Here is a 16,555-nt window from a genome sequence, read left to right on the forward strand (position 1 = left end):
GATCAGGAAAATCCTCTGGGATCGCCAGAGGAGGCTTTTAAAACCTCGTGGGTTTTATTTTTTCCTTCGCTGAAGAGGGTTTTTTAAAAAAAAACTTTTAAAGGGTTTTGATGATCTCTGCTCAGCCCCACGATCATCAGAGGTTGTTTTTTTTACTTTTAAAGGCATGTTTCGGCTGAAGAAAAACTTTTAAAAGTAAAAAAAAACAAACCTCTGCTGATGGTGGGGCTCAGCAGAGGCAGGGGGCGGGGCCAGGGATTTTTGCTACCGGTCCTCCGAACCAGCAGCTGCCATCTCTACCTAATCCGGCGAGCCGGTGCAAACCGGGAGCATTTCACTCCTGGTTCAAAGGGCTAATTTAATATGCCCTTTTATTATATTGGATATATTCTTACGGTTAGTAAACTGAATACTACCAGAGTAGTAGCATAAAAACTATTATTCACCCACAACATTTATTGCAGAATTGAAAATGTTGCACTGCTCTATGTTGTGCTGCTTTACTTCATAGAAGAAGAAGAAAATCAAAACAGTTAGTCCCTCCCTCCCTCTTTATCTTTCTCCCATCCTTAATCTCTGTGTCCTGAGAAGGAATATTTTCTGGGTGGGTGGGGGCAGAAAGAGGCAGGGGTGAGGTTGCAAACTTCCATCACCATGTGCCATACCTAAGTCAAATATGGGATCAACATGTTTATTCAACTAACCAATTTCTCTTTATTTTATTTTGCATGCTTTGTAATGAACAATTATGTGACCTTGCTGGGGAAATATCTGTAGTGAAATACATCCACAACTACATTTAGAGGCAAAAACCTGCATCTGCCTGCCTATTTATATGTAGTCCTTGATTTATAACAGTTCATTTAGTGAGCATTTGAAATTACAATATCACTGAAAAATGTAACTTATAACCGTTTTTCACACTTGTGACCATTGCAGCAGCCCCATGGTCATGTGATCAAAATTCAGCTGCTTGGCAACTGGTTCATATTTATGACAGTTGCAGCTTCCTGGGGTCATGTGATCACCTTTTGTGACCCTCTGACAAGCAGAGCCAATGGGGAAGCCAAAGTCACTTAACAACCATATTACTAACTTAATTGCAGTGATTCATTTAGCAAGAAAGATTGTAAAATGGGGCAAAACTCACTTAATGAATGTCTTGCTTAGCAACAGACATTTTTGGGCTCTATTATGGTCGTAAATCAAGGACTAGGTAAAGGTTCCCCTCGCACATATGTGCTAGTCGTTCCTGACTCTAGGGGATGGTGCTCATCTCTGTTTCAAAGCGGAAGAGCCAGCGCTATCTCAAGACGTCTCCGTGGTCATGTGGCCGGCATAACTAAATGCCAAAGGCACATGAAACACTGTTACCTTCCCACCAAAGGCAGTCCCTATTTTTCTACTTGCATTTTTTTACGTGCTTTCGGCTAGGTTGGCAGAAGCTGGGTCAAGCGGCACTAAGGATTTCGATCGACAAGCTCAGTGTCTTAGCTTAGCTTAGCTTAGCTGAAAATAGTCAAGGACTACTTGTATCTATTTTATAGAGCTACCCATTTCATCTAATAATTCCAGGTCCCTCCAAGAAAAATGTCAAAACAGGGTAATATATAGAAAATCTTTTCAATTTTCTTAATATTCAGTTACTTGATTGGATTACATACAGATGACCATTCATCAATATAAAATATTCAAGACAGGATACGTTTCATGCAAAATCTATCCATTACAATTGATGTGATGTTTGTGAATGAGAGTGTAACACTTTTTTGCAGCATTTGGAGCATCGCTCCAATCTTGATTGTAGAAAATATGACTTCAGTAACAGAGTTGTTAATGCCTGGAATGCACTACCTGACTCTGTGGTCTCTTCCCAAAATCCCCAAAGCTTTAACCAAAGACTGTTGACCTCACCCCATTCCTAAGAGGTCTGTAAAGGGCGTGCATAAGAGCACCAGCGTGCCTACCGTTCCTTGTCCTATTGTTTCCTTTGATTGTATCCCAATTCGTATGGTTATTTCATGCTTATACTTATATATACTGTTGTGTTTGACAAATAAATAAATAAATAAAAATAAAATAAATAATTTGCAGAGATATCATCAGGTGAGCAGTTTCTTTGCAGTTCTTCATAATGCAGAGCTTAGCCAGAAGGTGAAATCAAAAAATCACTACCTTGTGTAACTCCACAGGAGTTGGGGACATGATTTCTTTCATCTCTTGCTTCATTTTCCTAAGGGCTATGGACTTCCTCCCCACATCTGAAGGCAATGTGTTGCTTCGAGTGGTCTGGCTATAATGTGGCCTCGAAGTACTTCTTTCCTGAAAGCTGGCTTGTCTTCCTAGATGGCTGCGAACTTGAGAGTTATCATGATTCAGGCTCACTGTACTCCCTGACATAATTGTAGCCTGCAGCATTAATAAACAGGTTGTAAAAATATAATACATAACATAATAAAGAAGGTATATTCCTAATGAAAAGTAGCATATTTTTCTGCTGTTATTGTCAAAATACAACCGCTCAGGGCAAGCAAATGGCTTGGAGAATAGATGAACAATCTGACTGGGAAATTGGGGAAGATCCCCTAGATTCCCCAGTGGATTCCCCCGTATATAAAGTTTTATTAGAAGTGTTTAGTGGAACTTTTCCAGATAAAGCCCCAACTATACCTAAGCAAGCGCACGCACACACACCATGATTTTCCCTTTTTTCGGAGTAACCAAAATTATGCACAGTAGCAGAAATAGAGTAAGACAGAGTAAGGCAAAGAAAAGAAGTCATGATTTAAGAACAATAAAAGGAAATACAGCTGTATCTAGTTTACACCAATATACACATACTATTTAATACAGTCTTTTTAATTTTTTTAAAATCTTCTTTTGAGGAACACTATCCAACTACAATTTTCTCAATATTTCCTTTGTTTCCTGATCCATATGCACTTCTTTCATATATTAGCTTGGCAATTTGATTCTCATTCAGTCTCTCTAACCAGGAATATGCTTGTTCTACACTGTTCATTCATTTTTAAACTCAGGTCACATTTGCTGGGCATCCATTCATTTGTACCCTTATTTCAGTTTGTTTTACCATACCTGCTTCTTAAGTACAACAACAGAGAATTTCCTATGTCCCATCAAGTAGCATGACATAATGAATGCCAATGCTCACTTTGCCCAATTTTAGAGGCTTGACAACAGCTTCAAAAGATGGTGTTCCATAACCAGGACTTATGCCATGAAGGCTTCATAGATGATAACTAATTGTTTTAAGTGCACCAGAAAGAATTCTGGTAACTAGTAATTCAAGAAGGAAAAAAAAACCATTACATGGGCCTAATAAGGCATACAAATAATTGCTGTTGCATTCTGGATCAGCTGCAGCTTCTAAGTAGGTTTCAAGGGCAGCATTATGTAGAATACTTTGTGGTAGGACATGCACAAGGCAATCAAACCATAAGTGACTTTCTGAAAGACCTCCTGTTCTGTGTAACAAAGAAAATGGTTCTAAAGATAGATTTACATAAAGGTCTTTTTTGTCTCATTGCTACCTGCTCCTTGAACAGTAACTGTGAGTCCAAGAAGATCCCCAAATTATGCACCAGTTCTTTGGGTGATGCTGGTGGTCCGTCATTCCAAAGAAGATTAAATATGAAATATCTCCAGTTTGGGGTGTGTATGTGTCCAAAACCTCACAACTACTCAGTCTTGGCAGGGTTAAGCTTTAGCTTGTTCCGCCTCCAATAGCCTGCAGACATGCATACAAGACATTGGCAGCATCACCATTCACACTGCATTTAAATTACTGTTATGTTTTACCCGACATATCAAACTCTCACTTCAATATAGCAATGTGGACAGAAACACACTCCTATATATAGTCAGCTTTCCTTCCTTTGCCAAAGCTTTGGTTATCATAATGCATAACACATTTGTAATCTTAAATTTCTATATAATTCTCACATATTTATTTATTTACCCTATTTACATATAATTTGCAATCATTCACCCCATTTTTCCAACAAACACAACTACTTTGCTTTTCAATATTATACAAAGGAACACGCTGATTTTGTACAACCAACACTCATCCTATATTTAAAAGTCACAAACATGACTTTTAAATTTATTCATTAATTTATTAATAACCAAGAAGAGATTGCAGACCGTTGTCTTACTCCCTGCTCAGTGCTAAATCATTCACTAAAATTCTTACCTATGCTACACTTTCATTATATGCTGTCCTAATTGTATTTAGCAAGCGATGTTCTCATTACATATATAAAGATGTATTTTTATTTCCAGTATTTCCTCTGGTTTGTAATAAAGCAATAATTTTGGGGTTTAAATTAATTTTTTTTAAAAATGTTTTAGTTTCTGACATATTCTTTAAGCATTTTCCTTACTACCAAAATAATAATTTAAAAAAATATTAGATCTACTTTGAGAGGAATGAAAGCTAAGGTTAGACTGATAGGAAACAATTAATTTGCAAAACTGTCCACAAGACTGAAATATAAGTAAAATAATACCTATACCCAATTAATTTCACTTTTTAAAAGGCTTCTTAAATGAAAAATTCTCAACTTATTGAAATATTCATTCTATTTCCATATCCATTTGCTGTGCTCTTAGGAAAAAAATCCATGAGCTACATGCCTTAGGCCCAACTAAACCAAACTGACAAGCCATTTCTCCAAAGTACTCAGAATGTCAATTAAATATAAAACATATCCACATTAAAATTACAGGCATGCAATATGAAAGCTATAGATCTGAGGCTATGCAGTCAACTTGAGTAGCATGATTTTTATTTTGTCAATGCCATTCACATTCATTGTGATGACTCTCTGATTTCCATATGACATAACAATGAAACGAGACTTTTACCATTTTGCAACATTGGGAATTTAAAAGAACATAAAAGAAAATTCTTGCAGACACACCCTTCTAAAGAATTAAACTAAGAATATTAATTTTTGTTGTAATTAAGGAATATAGGTAGTTCTCGGCCTACAACAGTTCATTTAGTGACCTTCAAAGTTACAATGGCACTGAAAAAAGTGAAAGTTTTTTATACTTACAACAATTGCAGCATCTGCATGGTCACATGATCAAAATTCAGATGCTTGACAAGGGATTCATATTTATGATGGTTGCACTTTTGTGACCTTCTGATAAGCAAAGTCAATTGGGAAGGTTCACTTATCAACTCTGTTACTAACTTAATAACTGCAGTGATTCACTTAACAACTGTGGCAAGAAAAGTAGCAAAATGGAGCAAAGCTCATTTAACAAATGTCTTGCTTAGCAACAGAAATTTTGGGCTCAATTATGGTCGTAAGTTGAGAACTACCTTTATGGCCAAGTTTTTTTAAAAGTTTCTAATTATTCTGTTTTTGAAGTAAAATAACTGAGTGCAAAGTGAATATGGCATATGTAACTGTGATTAATATCAGATTGCAACAGCAAAAAATCCCACGGAATATACAAATCTTTTGTAGCTATATTAGTTCATGTGGTGAATCTAACTGAAAAAATGTGTGGAAATTTTGTTTTCGTTTATGTTCCCTATAATTCAAATTCAGTTCTGTTGCAAGAGATACATGCCAGGAAAACTTTTATTGAAGCAGCTAGAAGAGAATGGGATGTGTGCTGTTAAAGCAAAGTAAGCCTGCAAACAAATGCAGCCAAAAGTAGCACAGGAGAAGCTTTTGCTCACAGACATTTCAGCAGCAGATCCATGGAAGATAATTGCTTGATTGGGGGTTAGCAAAGGCAGCTTTGCAAGCAAAAATATAAACACTAAAGGGTAAGTACCAAGAGAGCCATGTTTCTCAAATACAGACGCCTGTCAACCTTGTCCTGTGGAGAGGGGTTAAAGCTTTAAAATGATTTTGTGAGATTAATGCAAACTTAGAAAAAAGGAGGGGAAAAACCCAACAAAAATGAGTGTTAATTGAAAAAAGAAATTAGTCTATTATGAAGGAGTAGATTGCTTCTACCTCTAATTCCCTCAGAATTCCTGACTGTCCACAAGTCTCCAAATCTTCCAGTGCTTGGGACCAGAAGTTTTCCTCCTGGTCAGGCTCAGGGACACCTGTAAAGCTGGATTCAGAGAAAGGTTTCTAAAGTTATAGAGAATATCACAATGAGCCTCACAGGAAATGCTTGCAACGCAAAGTAAAAAAAAGGATTTTCAGGTGTGAGTTAGACAAGGCAGAGGAAACACAGCTGATGAACTGGCCTGTGGAATGATTAGTATAAGAATTTATACAATCTCTCCCTCTTTGTTTTTCTCTCTTTCTCTCTGCCTCCAATTATACAAATGTGAAATATAAAATGAGTAACAATACCTTGCTTGACAAATAGATAATTATAATCTCCAAAAAAAACAAGCCTCTGGTTTGCTTTTCTTTTGGGCAGTCACTTTCACTGCTTTTATTCTTAGCATTCTTTCATTCTATCTGCTATAAATTGTGGAGTTAGAAGCATGCAGAAAATTATGAAGGTAAGGAAAGATGCAAAGCCATCTTTGAGGTGGCAGACATTTGAGCAATTATAAATGCTTGATTGAGTCAGGAATGCTACATCTCCTACTCAAGCATCTGTCATTCAATGTGTTAAGTTTTGGATAACTTTATCTTTAACCTTGCTTTCAAGGAAAATGATGGAGAAAGTGGTGGTTCTGCAAGTTCACAAAGCCCTACACAAAATAGAATGTTCAAATTGTTGGCAGTCAGGTTTCAGGCTAGGTTTCATAATGGAGAGTGCATTTTTTGCACTTATGGATGACCACTGGAAAGGCTAAGATCATTAAGTATAACTTTCTTGGTCCTCCTTGACTTCTTATAGCATTTAGTATCACAGAGCTTGGTATTCTTCTGGACCATCTCCAAAGGATTGGAGTAGGAGGTATTGTTTTGTATTGGTTGTTCTCCTTCCTGAAATAGAGGTTGGTGGTAGTGGGAGAAGAGAGACCTGTCATTAGACCTCTACTTTGTAGAGTACCTCATAATTCTCTCCTTCCATTCCTTTTTAATAGCTACAGGAAATTCTGGTAGAGATCATCCTCCAGGTATGAATAGAATAGAATACAATAGAATAGAATAGAATCAAATAGAATCGTGATGGCGTGCAGCACTCTCCCTGTGGGTATGCAAGCCGTTGCCCCAGTTCAGGTCTGCTGTGCATGTGCGTGCACCTCCCATCAGCCAGTTGGTCGTTGAGTCTCTGCTGCATATGTGGGGGGGGATGTGGGGGGGCATGCGTATGTGTGTGTGGGGCCCTGTGCAGGGGGCCGCACAGGGGTGGTGGGGTGTGTGCAGGGGCCATGCATGCGGCAGGTGGTGGTGCATGCAGGGGGCCTGTGCTCACATGCGGGCGGCCACACACGCATGTATGGGACACATACACGGGGGCCACATGTGCATTGCATTTTGGGGGTTCGGCTGTGCACGCTTTGGGCACTCGGTTCGGAAAAGGTTAGCCATCACTGGAATAGAATAATAAAAAATAGAAATAGAATAGAATGACAGAGTTGGAAGGGACCTTGGAGGTCTTCTAGGCAACCTCCTGCTTAGGCAGGAAACCCTATAGTATTTCAGACAAATGGTTGTCCAATCTCTTCTTAAAAACTTCTAGTGTTGGAGCATTCACAACTTCTGGAGGCAAGTTGTTCCACTGATTAATTGTTCTCACTGTCAGGAAATTTCGTCTTAGTTCTAGGTTGCACCTCTCCTTGATTAGTTTCTATCCATTGCTTTCTGTCCTGCTCTCAGGTGCTTTGGAGAATAGCTTTACTCCCGCTTCTTTGTGGCAGCCCCTGAGATATTGGAACACTGCTATCATGTCACCTCTTTTCATTAAACTAGACATACCCAATTCCAGCAATTCTTCTTTATATATTTTAGCCTCCAGTCCCCTAATCATCTTTGTTGCTCTTCTCTGCACTCTTTTTAGAGTCTCAACATCTTTTTTACATTGTGGCGACCAAAACTGGATTCAGTATTCCAAGTGTGGCCTTACCAAGGCATTATAAAGTGGTATTAACAATTAATGTGATCTTGATTCTATCCCTCTGTTTATGCAGCCTAGAACTATTGTATTTTCTGGCAACTGCAGCACACTGTTGGTTCATATTTAAATGATTGTCCACTAGGACTCCAAGATCCCTCTCAAAGTTACTATTATTGAGCGAGGTACCATCTATACTGTAGCTGTGCATTTTAATTTTCTTGCCTAAGTGTAGAACCTTACTTTTTTCACCATTGAATTTTATTTTGTTAGATAGCGCCCAATGTTCAAGTCTGTCATGATTCTTCGGTATCTTAAGCGTATCTTCTGGAGTATTGGCTATTCCTGCCAGTTTGGTGTCATCTGCAAATTTGATCATCCAAATCATTGATGAAGATGTTGAAGAGTACTGGGCCTTGCAGTACCCCATTGCATACTTCCCTACATGTAGATGCAGTTCTATTGAGGACTACACATTGAGTGTGTTTGGTCAGCCAGTTAGGAATCCATCTAGTGATGCAGTCTAACCCACATTTTTCTGTCTTATCAAGTAGTAGGTTGTGGTCTACTTTATCAAATGCCTTACTGAAGTCCAAGTAAATGATAACCACAACATTCCTCTGGTCCACTAATTTTATCACTTTGTCAAGTAATGCAATAAAATTTGTCTGGCATGACCTGTTTTTGACAAACTCATGTTGGCTTTTGGTTATTAGTTTATTTGCCTCTAGGTATTTCCTGATCCGTCTGTAATTTCCTGCATATATTCCACCACCCCCCACCATTTTTGAAGATGGGAACTACAGCAGCTCCTTTCCAGTCCTCTGGTAGTTTCCCAGTGCTCTAGGATCTTGGAAAGATATAGTTCAGTGATTCTGAGATCACGTCTGACAGTTTCTTCAGAACCTTGGGGTGTAATCCATCTGGTCCTGGTGATTTGAACCTGTCTAGGGGTGGATAGATGCTCACTTACCATTTTATTCCATATTTTAACTTGTGTTCCTAATCTGCTTTTTACGGTGTTGTTTTTGATAGGTTGGACTGTTTTTTCCCTTTGTGTAAAAGACAGATGCAAAAAACGAGTTAAGTAGTTCTGCTTTCTCCCTGTTGCTTGTCACCTTCTTGCTACTTTGTCCCAACAATGGACCAATTATTTCCTTTTTTCTTGTTTTTAACATGTTTTATTCCATTGGTATTCCAATGGTATGAGGCTTGGTGCCATCAATATATGGATTATAACCAGATTTATGTCTTAATCCTGGGCAGAAATGCTGTGCTAGAAGTGCTGATCCAAAGCCTGGAAGTTATCAGGTTCTTGATAGAGAAAAATAGACTCCAATGAAATCCCTCCAAATCTGTGTCGCTTTGGGTTCATGGGTGTAACAATTCCAGATGATTCCGAGTATGGATGTCTGCATTTGGGCTTTCTCCTAGCATCCTAGCTAGAACATCTTTTCTATGGCTATATCTTGTGTCCCAATTATGATCATTCCATACCAGAAGCCTTGTGCAGAGTCATTCATGTCCTGGACACTTCCTGTTGGTATTATTATAAGGAACTGCCCTTAAAGAACATTTGAAAATTGCACCTAGTACAGAAAGTAGCAATCTGAGCTGTGATGGGTGAATTTGAGATCTTGTCAGTCACCTTCCAGCTGTGATTTACAGGGCTGGTTGTCACCTTTAAGGCCCTACACAGAGTTCAACTAACAACATATATGGTTAACTCCATCCAGGTTTTGTCTATATGGGACTGTCACAGGGCATGGCCTCAGAAATGGACATTTTCACTAGCTGCTCCTATTTTTTAGAAACCCTCTGGACAGAGTCCTAATCAGCATTGTCTCTCTTAGGCTTCAGGAAAATATTGAAGACTCACCTGTTCAGCCTGGCACAGGAAGATGATGTATTTTTTATAACTGAAGGTGGGGGTCTGTTATATTATCTACTTCAAAAATCTTTTTTATTTTTTTATCTTTTAAAATCTACTTTATATGCATTTGATATTGGGGATTGTTGTTTTATTCTATGTTTACACTATTTGTTGTTCTGGGTCTCTTTAGGAATCAGCAGCATAAAAGTAAAATAAATAAATATGCTCAAAATTGAACTCCATTAGGAACATATTCTAGGGAGATGACCATCATCTTGTAAAAATATTTGGGATTTATTTCATTTCAATTTGCAATTTTTCAAGTAGACACAGTTCCTTATAGTATAATTTTCTTCACCTGTAGGGCTAGTTCTATGCTCCATCTGTCCTTCAGTTAGCTGAGGATGTGAATATAATTAGATTTGAGATGCTAACCTAGTGATTTGAACAGAGATGGGATGGTATCTTCTGTCTTAGAGGCATTGGTTTCTTACCTTTCAATTTTAATTGAATTTTGATGGGTTTTAAATTTCTGTAATTTTATGGGGTGTAATGTTATTTTAAATTTTCTGGCAAATTTGAATCAGTTTTTTAAGGGTTGTTTTAATTATGGTGTATGTTTCTGTTTGTATTTTACTTGCCTGTTCACCGCCCTGAGTCCTTCGGGAGAAGGGCAGTATACAAATTAAAACATTATTATTATTATTATTATTATTATTATTATTATTATTATTATTATTATTATTATTATTATTATTATTATTATTATTATTATTATTATTATTACCTTCTGAAGAAGACATCACTTGCTCCAATAGTGTTGGACTATTCCAGTTTACTCCTTTTTAAGGAAGATTTTAGAGGAAGTGATTGGATTTCAATTGCAGAAAATTTTAGATAAAGAGGATGATTTTGATCTCTTCTAATCAGGTGCCAAATCTGGGTAAGGTATGGAAATTGCCTTTTGGACTTGTTTTTAATTTTGCTATTTGACCTTAATTAGATCTTTGTTTTTATGAGTGTATGTAAGTAAGCTGGTTAGCATCTAGTGGGTTAGATTGGTATACACATGGTATAATAAATAGCTACATGGTAATGGTATTGGAATAAATGCCAGGATTACTTAGTAAATGCCTGGTTTACTTCTATTTGTCAAGAGTTTGGATCTGACTCAAAAGAGTTTGTCATCACCAGCAGAAATTATATACAAATCCCAAAATTACAAGAAGTGCAGTTCTTATAGTTCGTTAATCTATTATTAATATTAATATTTCCTATAACTATACTGATTAGGCTATAATGGGGAAATTAGCAATAGTGATGTCTATGTAAAAGTTAAAGCAATATAGGGAGTGGGGAAAGAGCAGAAGTGTCAAATAGATTTTGAATATGTATTAAGCAATTAGTATTTTATAATATTAATACATATTCAAATAGATTTTGAATATGTATTAAGCAATTAAGATGACAATTAGAACACAGAAATCTTTTTACATAGACCTAAACTATATTTAATCTATGGTAAAATAGCTTATTAGGGCAGAAGCACTAAATCACTCTTGATACTTGTTTTCCTCAGCTGGGCTTAATTCTCAGTTGAAGTTACGTTAGCAAGGAGAAAATTTCCTGGTGGAAGAGGCCGCATTACAAAATGTTAGATATTGGGGTTGGTTCAGGACCTTGAATCATAAATCCTTCTGCCACTGTCATATAGAGAGCCATTTTGGTACAGTGTTAAAGGCAGAAGGGTAAAAACCAGGAGACCATAAGTTCTAATGCTCCTTTAGGTATGAAAGCAGCTGAGTGACTTTGTCCATGTTACTCTCTTATCTTCCTAGGACTATGAGAAAGGACGGGAAAACTACTTTTGGAAAATCTTGCCAAGAAAACTCTACAGACCTATCCATGTAGTCACCAGGAGTCAATACCGACTTAAAGGCCACATATGTTGATATATAAATGGAACAGATTCATATTTAAAGATATGGCTCTGCTACCATATAGGAATACTGGTTCAAGAGACCCCCATGTATTTATCTTAACAAAATAGAAGTCAAAGCTTGAATATAAATTTGTCCAAATCAGGTGTCTAAGTAAGGTTAATTAAACTTCTAGCTGGTGATGATAAATGTCTAAAAAGTGATATACTATCAATACTAACATTTAAAAACTGAGACCACATCAAAAAGTTACCCTTTAGAAAATTGTAGCACTGATGTCAAAGCAGCCATATCTTTTAGTTGTGTCTCTGTGTGTCCCTTCTTCACAGTATGATATCACAGTATCATATTTACTGATTTATGTTGAAACCACAGTGAAATCTCCTAAATACTAAAGGATGAATCTGAGAATGATCCATCAAATATAATGAAAACAGGAGACAGGAAATTGGAGCTCTTTCAGTTTTGAATTAATATCAACAGTTAATGACCTATACTATTGCACACAAAGGTTCACCAACTGCACACAGCTTACTGTCAGCCTTAGCACACGTCTTGAATATTACTAATCTCATATAGCATGAATTGTCAATATATCTCAGTAACTTGAGGACAAATTGGCAACTGAGCATTTTAAAGTCCTTGGCAATCTGTGATAGGTCTGTTCAGTACTTTAGTTTCAAAGACAAAAAAGGTGCTTTGGGGGAAAGCAAATGCTGCATCTGCCTGAAACTCTCTGAAGTGGATGTGCCTCTTCTAGAGTTGCAAACAGGTCCCTATTCAAAAGCACCCACATGCGTCCATATCTGAAGTTTTGAACAGTCCTAAAATGTACATCAATATAAGAACATGCTAATATGTGTAGTAAATAATTCAGTATGTAGCACAGTACTTACCTACTTGCTACTGGTTTATCCCAATCATCATCACTTAACCCTGTATCATGGAAGGAGTTGATTCGGGGCCTATTCAAAGGAGATAAACTACCCTTTTGTTTTGGACTTCTCCATTCAAAGGTATTGAAGTTGTATCCTGAAGCCTGATAATTGGGACCTAAAAAAGTAACCATATGTTGATTACAGTTGACTATGTAAAATAAAAAGAAATGTAATGTGAAATTATTCTTCCAACCATTGTATGATTTAAACTATTATTTATTGTATTAAATATATGTGGATCAGCTAGAATTAACTTCTAGTTATATGCCTGAACTCTCTTGGAAGGGCAAACTGAAATTATGTTATATTCTTAAAAACAATCTTATTATGAACAACATATGTTTTGATTTAAGGATATGTTGATTGCTCTCATTTCTGCACGTCCAACACAATACTACTGAGAAATCAATGCTATTTGAAATCTATTCATCATATAGAAAATATGGGGAACTTTTATGGCAGCCGCAATCTGCTCGACCAGAAGGAAAGTGACAGGCAATATTACCAGAAGTGGTGGGGACTTTCCCTTCCCTTCCCTTCATGGAAAATCTCTGTGAGTAAATCACCTCAGTTTCTACACTTAAAAAACCTTTCTGGAATGACCCAAAATATAATTTAAAGTCCTGATGGTGCTAGTGGTTTAAGAACGGGAGAGGTTTGCCTCTTAACGGCCACTTACTTTAATTTCTTATTTATTTTTTTTAAAGGAAAAAATTATCCTGCCAACAGTAATCTATCTTGCAATTTTAAGGTACTACGGCAACACAAATAGATTGAGGATTGTCTATCTTGATCTATTTATGGAGTTTATTTCTGTATAGAATAGCCAGAAACACACACTTTATTTATTTAGGTCTAAGCAGCTAGGACTAAATACAGTATATAGTTTATGGTACTTAGTCTGATTGTTCTAGTAGAGCTTTCATTTCCCAAATAACTTCTTTTTTCTGTCATTTCCAAGTTCTTTGTTATTGTATTGCTCCTGCTATTCCTATATCACTCATCAGAATCACATTTCATTACATTTCTATTCCTAGAAGTGTTTTGCCTGGATGATGTTCAGCATGAAGGTTATATCACATCATTCAGAGATGTTTCTGCTATTTTGCTGGCAACAAGTTCAAATCCTTTAAATATAAGACTTTTAATTATTTCTAATCAAATCAATATTTTTTCTGTATATATATATAGGTAGCCCTTGCTTACCTATCACTTATTCAGTGACTGTTCAAAGTTGCAAACACATGATACCTATGCCCAATCCTCAAAGTGTGATTCTAGCACTTCACAACCAGCTCAAACTTAACAATGGTTACAGTGCCCTATGGTCATACAGTCTCCATTTGCTATCTTCCCTGCTGGATTCCCGCAAGCAAAGTCAATGGGGAAGCTGGCAGGGAAGGTTGCAAGTCATATGGTAAGTCTCCTGGCCCCGCTGTACTCATAGGAAGACTTCCTTCCCTGGCATCCCTGTGCTTGTGTAGTCGCACCCTCTTTCTTCCAGCTTTCCTGGACTTCTCTCACCTCCCCACAGCACTCTCTGCTTCTTACCTGGGACTCTTGCTGCTTCCTGCTTAATAATCTGCATGCCTTGGAGCTACAAAAGCAATGGCGACCACATGGATTATCATTGCTAAGTGATGAAGTCACATGATGTCTCACTTTATAACTGCATTGCTTAGCAATGGCAATCCCAGTCCCAGTTGTCATCATAACCCAAGGACTACCTGTATTAAAAACTATATTTCATATTGTTTATATATACGACTGGAACTATAATCTCAATGTTTTTAGATAGATACTGCTATATTAATTTTCAAACTACATATTTAAAAATTAAACATATCTGTTTGGAAGACAGACACTATCTTTTATCAGTTTATCAGTGATAATATTATTAAATTTGTTTAAACATAGCACTTAGCACTTAGACTTCACGGTGTTTTACAGCCCTCTCTAAGCGGTTTACAGAGTCAGCATAATGCCCCACAATCTGGGTCCTCATTTTACCAATCTTGGAAGGATGGAAGGCTGAGTCAACCTTAAACTGGTGAGGATAGAACTGCTGAACTGCTGGCAGCCAACAGTCAGCAGAATTAGCCTGCAATACTGCATTCTAACCACTGGGCCACCACGGCTCTGTATTTGTAAATTGCACCTATACGCATGTTTTTTAAAAGCAATATAATTTCTATCCAAATAAAAAAAGGGAAATATATTAATGTATTTATACAAAATTGGGGATTTGGCTTCAAAAAAATTAGACATTCAGTTTTCATTTTGATGCTCCTTTAACAAATAATGAAAAGAAATGTGTGAAGCTAAAAAGCAGTGATTCCCCCCCCCCAAACCAACCTTTTAACATTTGTTATCTTAATATACTTTAAAGTCAATATATAAAGCAGTGGTTTGATTTTACATCTAAAAGATTACAATATTTGTACATTTTCAAACCAAGACTTTTAAATTCTGCATTTCTGTTTCAAAATTATGTTCAAGATTTAAATGACAATGGTTAAAATAATAATTAAATCCTAAATGCTAAGTATATATTTTTTCTTTTAAAAGAATCTTTCTGCTGTTGAAAACTTTTCTTACTTAGAAAGCCTCTTGACATCTTAATGTCAAAGGGATGAAGGAGAAATAAAAGGGCAACAAAGGAATGATTATTTTTAATGCTCCCCTTTGGCAGTTTACAATAAATCTTTACTAGTCAGGTTAAAAAAGAACAATGAATGGGCCTCAGATGTTCATATCAATGAATACCTTCAATGTGTTCTGGATCTTATAATTAAAATAAGCTTGAAGGATAAACCTGTTTAGCTATATGTGAGCTATGAGCTAGCCACTGAAACATTAGTAAAACCAGCAGAAAGCTCTTAGTATATTTATATATTTTTAAAATCTTTCACAGTGACATGAAATCAAGGTTAGCTGAATGCAAGAATTAGCACATTAAAACTGCAGTTTTAACGAGATTTCCACAAGACAGTTAAAAGTTGAGTTTGCCTCTCAAACATAACAAGCCTCACTCCTGGATGTTCCCATACTAAGTACATCAGAATAAATACATGATCCCTACCTTGACTTCCATAACTGTTATCCATTCCAGAGCCATCCCACGATTCTACAGCACTGTCCACACTTGGGACAGTCGTGGAATAGATTTCAGATAGCTTGCCTGGTTTTTGTGTGGTGGCTGCATCATCTTCAGCATCACTTAATTCATTTGTATGACCAGAGGCAGAAAATTTATTGGGACTTGATGCTGATAGAAAGAAAGATGTGTTATACATGCACTATAAATTTAAATATACATTCATCTTAAGTGCATAGAAAACCATTTTTTTTCCAATAGAAAGCTTAGACAAACAGACTCTCTCCCATATTAATTATATCTATGGAACAATGGAAAGGCCCTCTCCCTTTATGACTCACCGTTGGCTTGATGGGAGTCAAGGAACTAACGGAGTTGTATATCACATTCAAATAAGATATATCACACTACTTGGGAGCACAAACAAAACAAAACAATGGTTCTTTTGGAACCATTAAAGCAGCTGGATCTTTAGCAAGGCTTGTGCAGTAGCTTCAGACTTTCTGTCAACAGTCTCCACATTTATATGTATGGCCAGCCACTTTGCTTTGATGGGAAGAGCCATGGGGAGTTGTCCAGAAGCAGCTTTTAAAGTAGCTATACAAGTTTTCTAAAGCCCAGAGCTGCTTCAGTGTTTCAAGCACTTTTTTGGCCTCTGTGCTTGGCAAGGAACCTTTTTCAAATGCTTTGA

At 36.8% G+C, this 16,555-nt stretch overlaps 1 protein-coding gene across 1 annotated transcript in view; it reads right to left on the minus strand.

The window, feature by feature from the left end:
• GRIP1 (glutamate receptor interacting protein 1) overlaps window positions 1-16,555 on the minus strand; it is a 409,502-nt gene that overhangs the window by 11,798 nt on the left and 381,149 nt on the right. The window contains exons 19-22 of the mRNA XM_058189644.1: window positions 15,850-16,035; window positions 12,726-12,882; window positions 6,006-6,108; window positions 2,176-2,409 (exon numbers count right to left, since the gene is read on the minus strand). Of these exons, the coding sequence (XP_058045627.1) occupies window positions 2,176-2,409; window positions 6,006-6,108; window positions 12,726-12,882; window positions 15,850-16,035 (680 nt within the window). The remainder of the gene's footprint in view (window positions 1-2,175; window positions 2,410-6,005; window positions 6,109-12,725; window positions 12,883-15,849; window positions 16,036-16,555) is intronic.

Source organism: Ahaetulla prasina, chromosome 7 (genome assembly GCF_028640845.1).
Source record: "Ahaetulla prasina isolate Xishuangbanna chromosome 7, ASM2864084v1, whole genome shotgun sequence".
Taxonomy (NCBI): domain Eukaryota; kingdom Metazoa; phylum Chordata; class Lepidosauria; order Squamata; family Colubridae; genus Ahaetulla; species Ahaetulla prasina.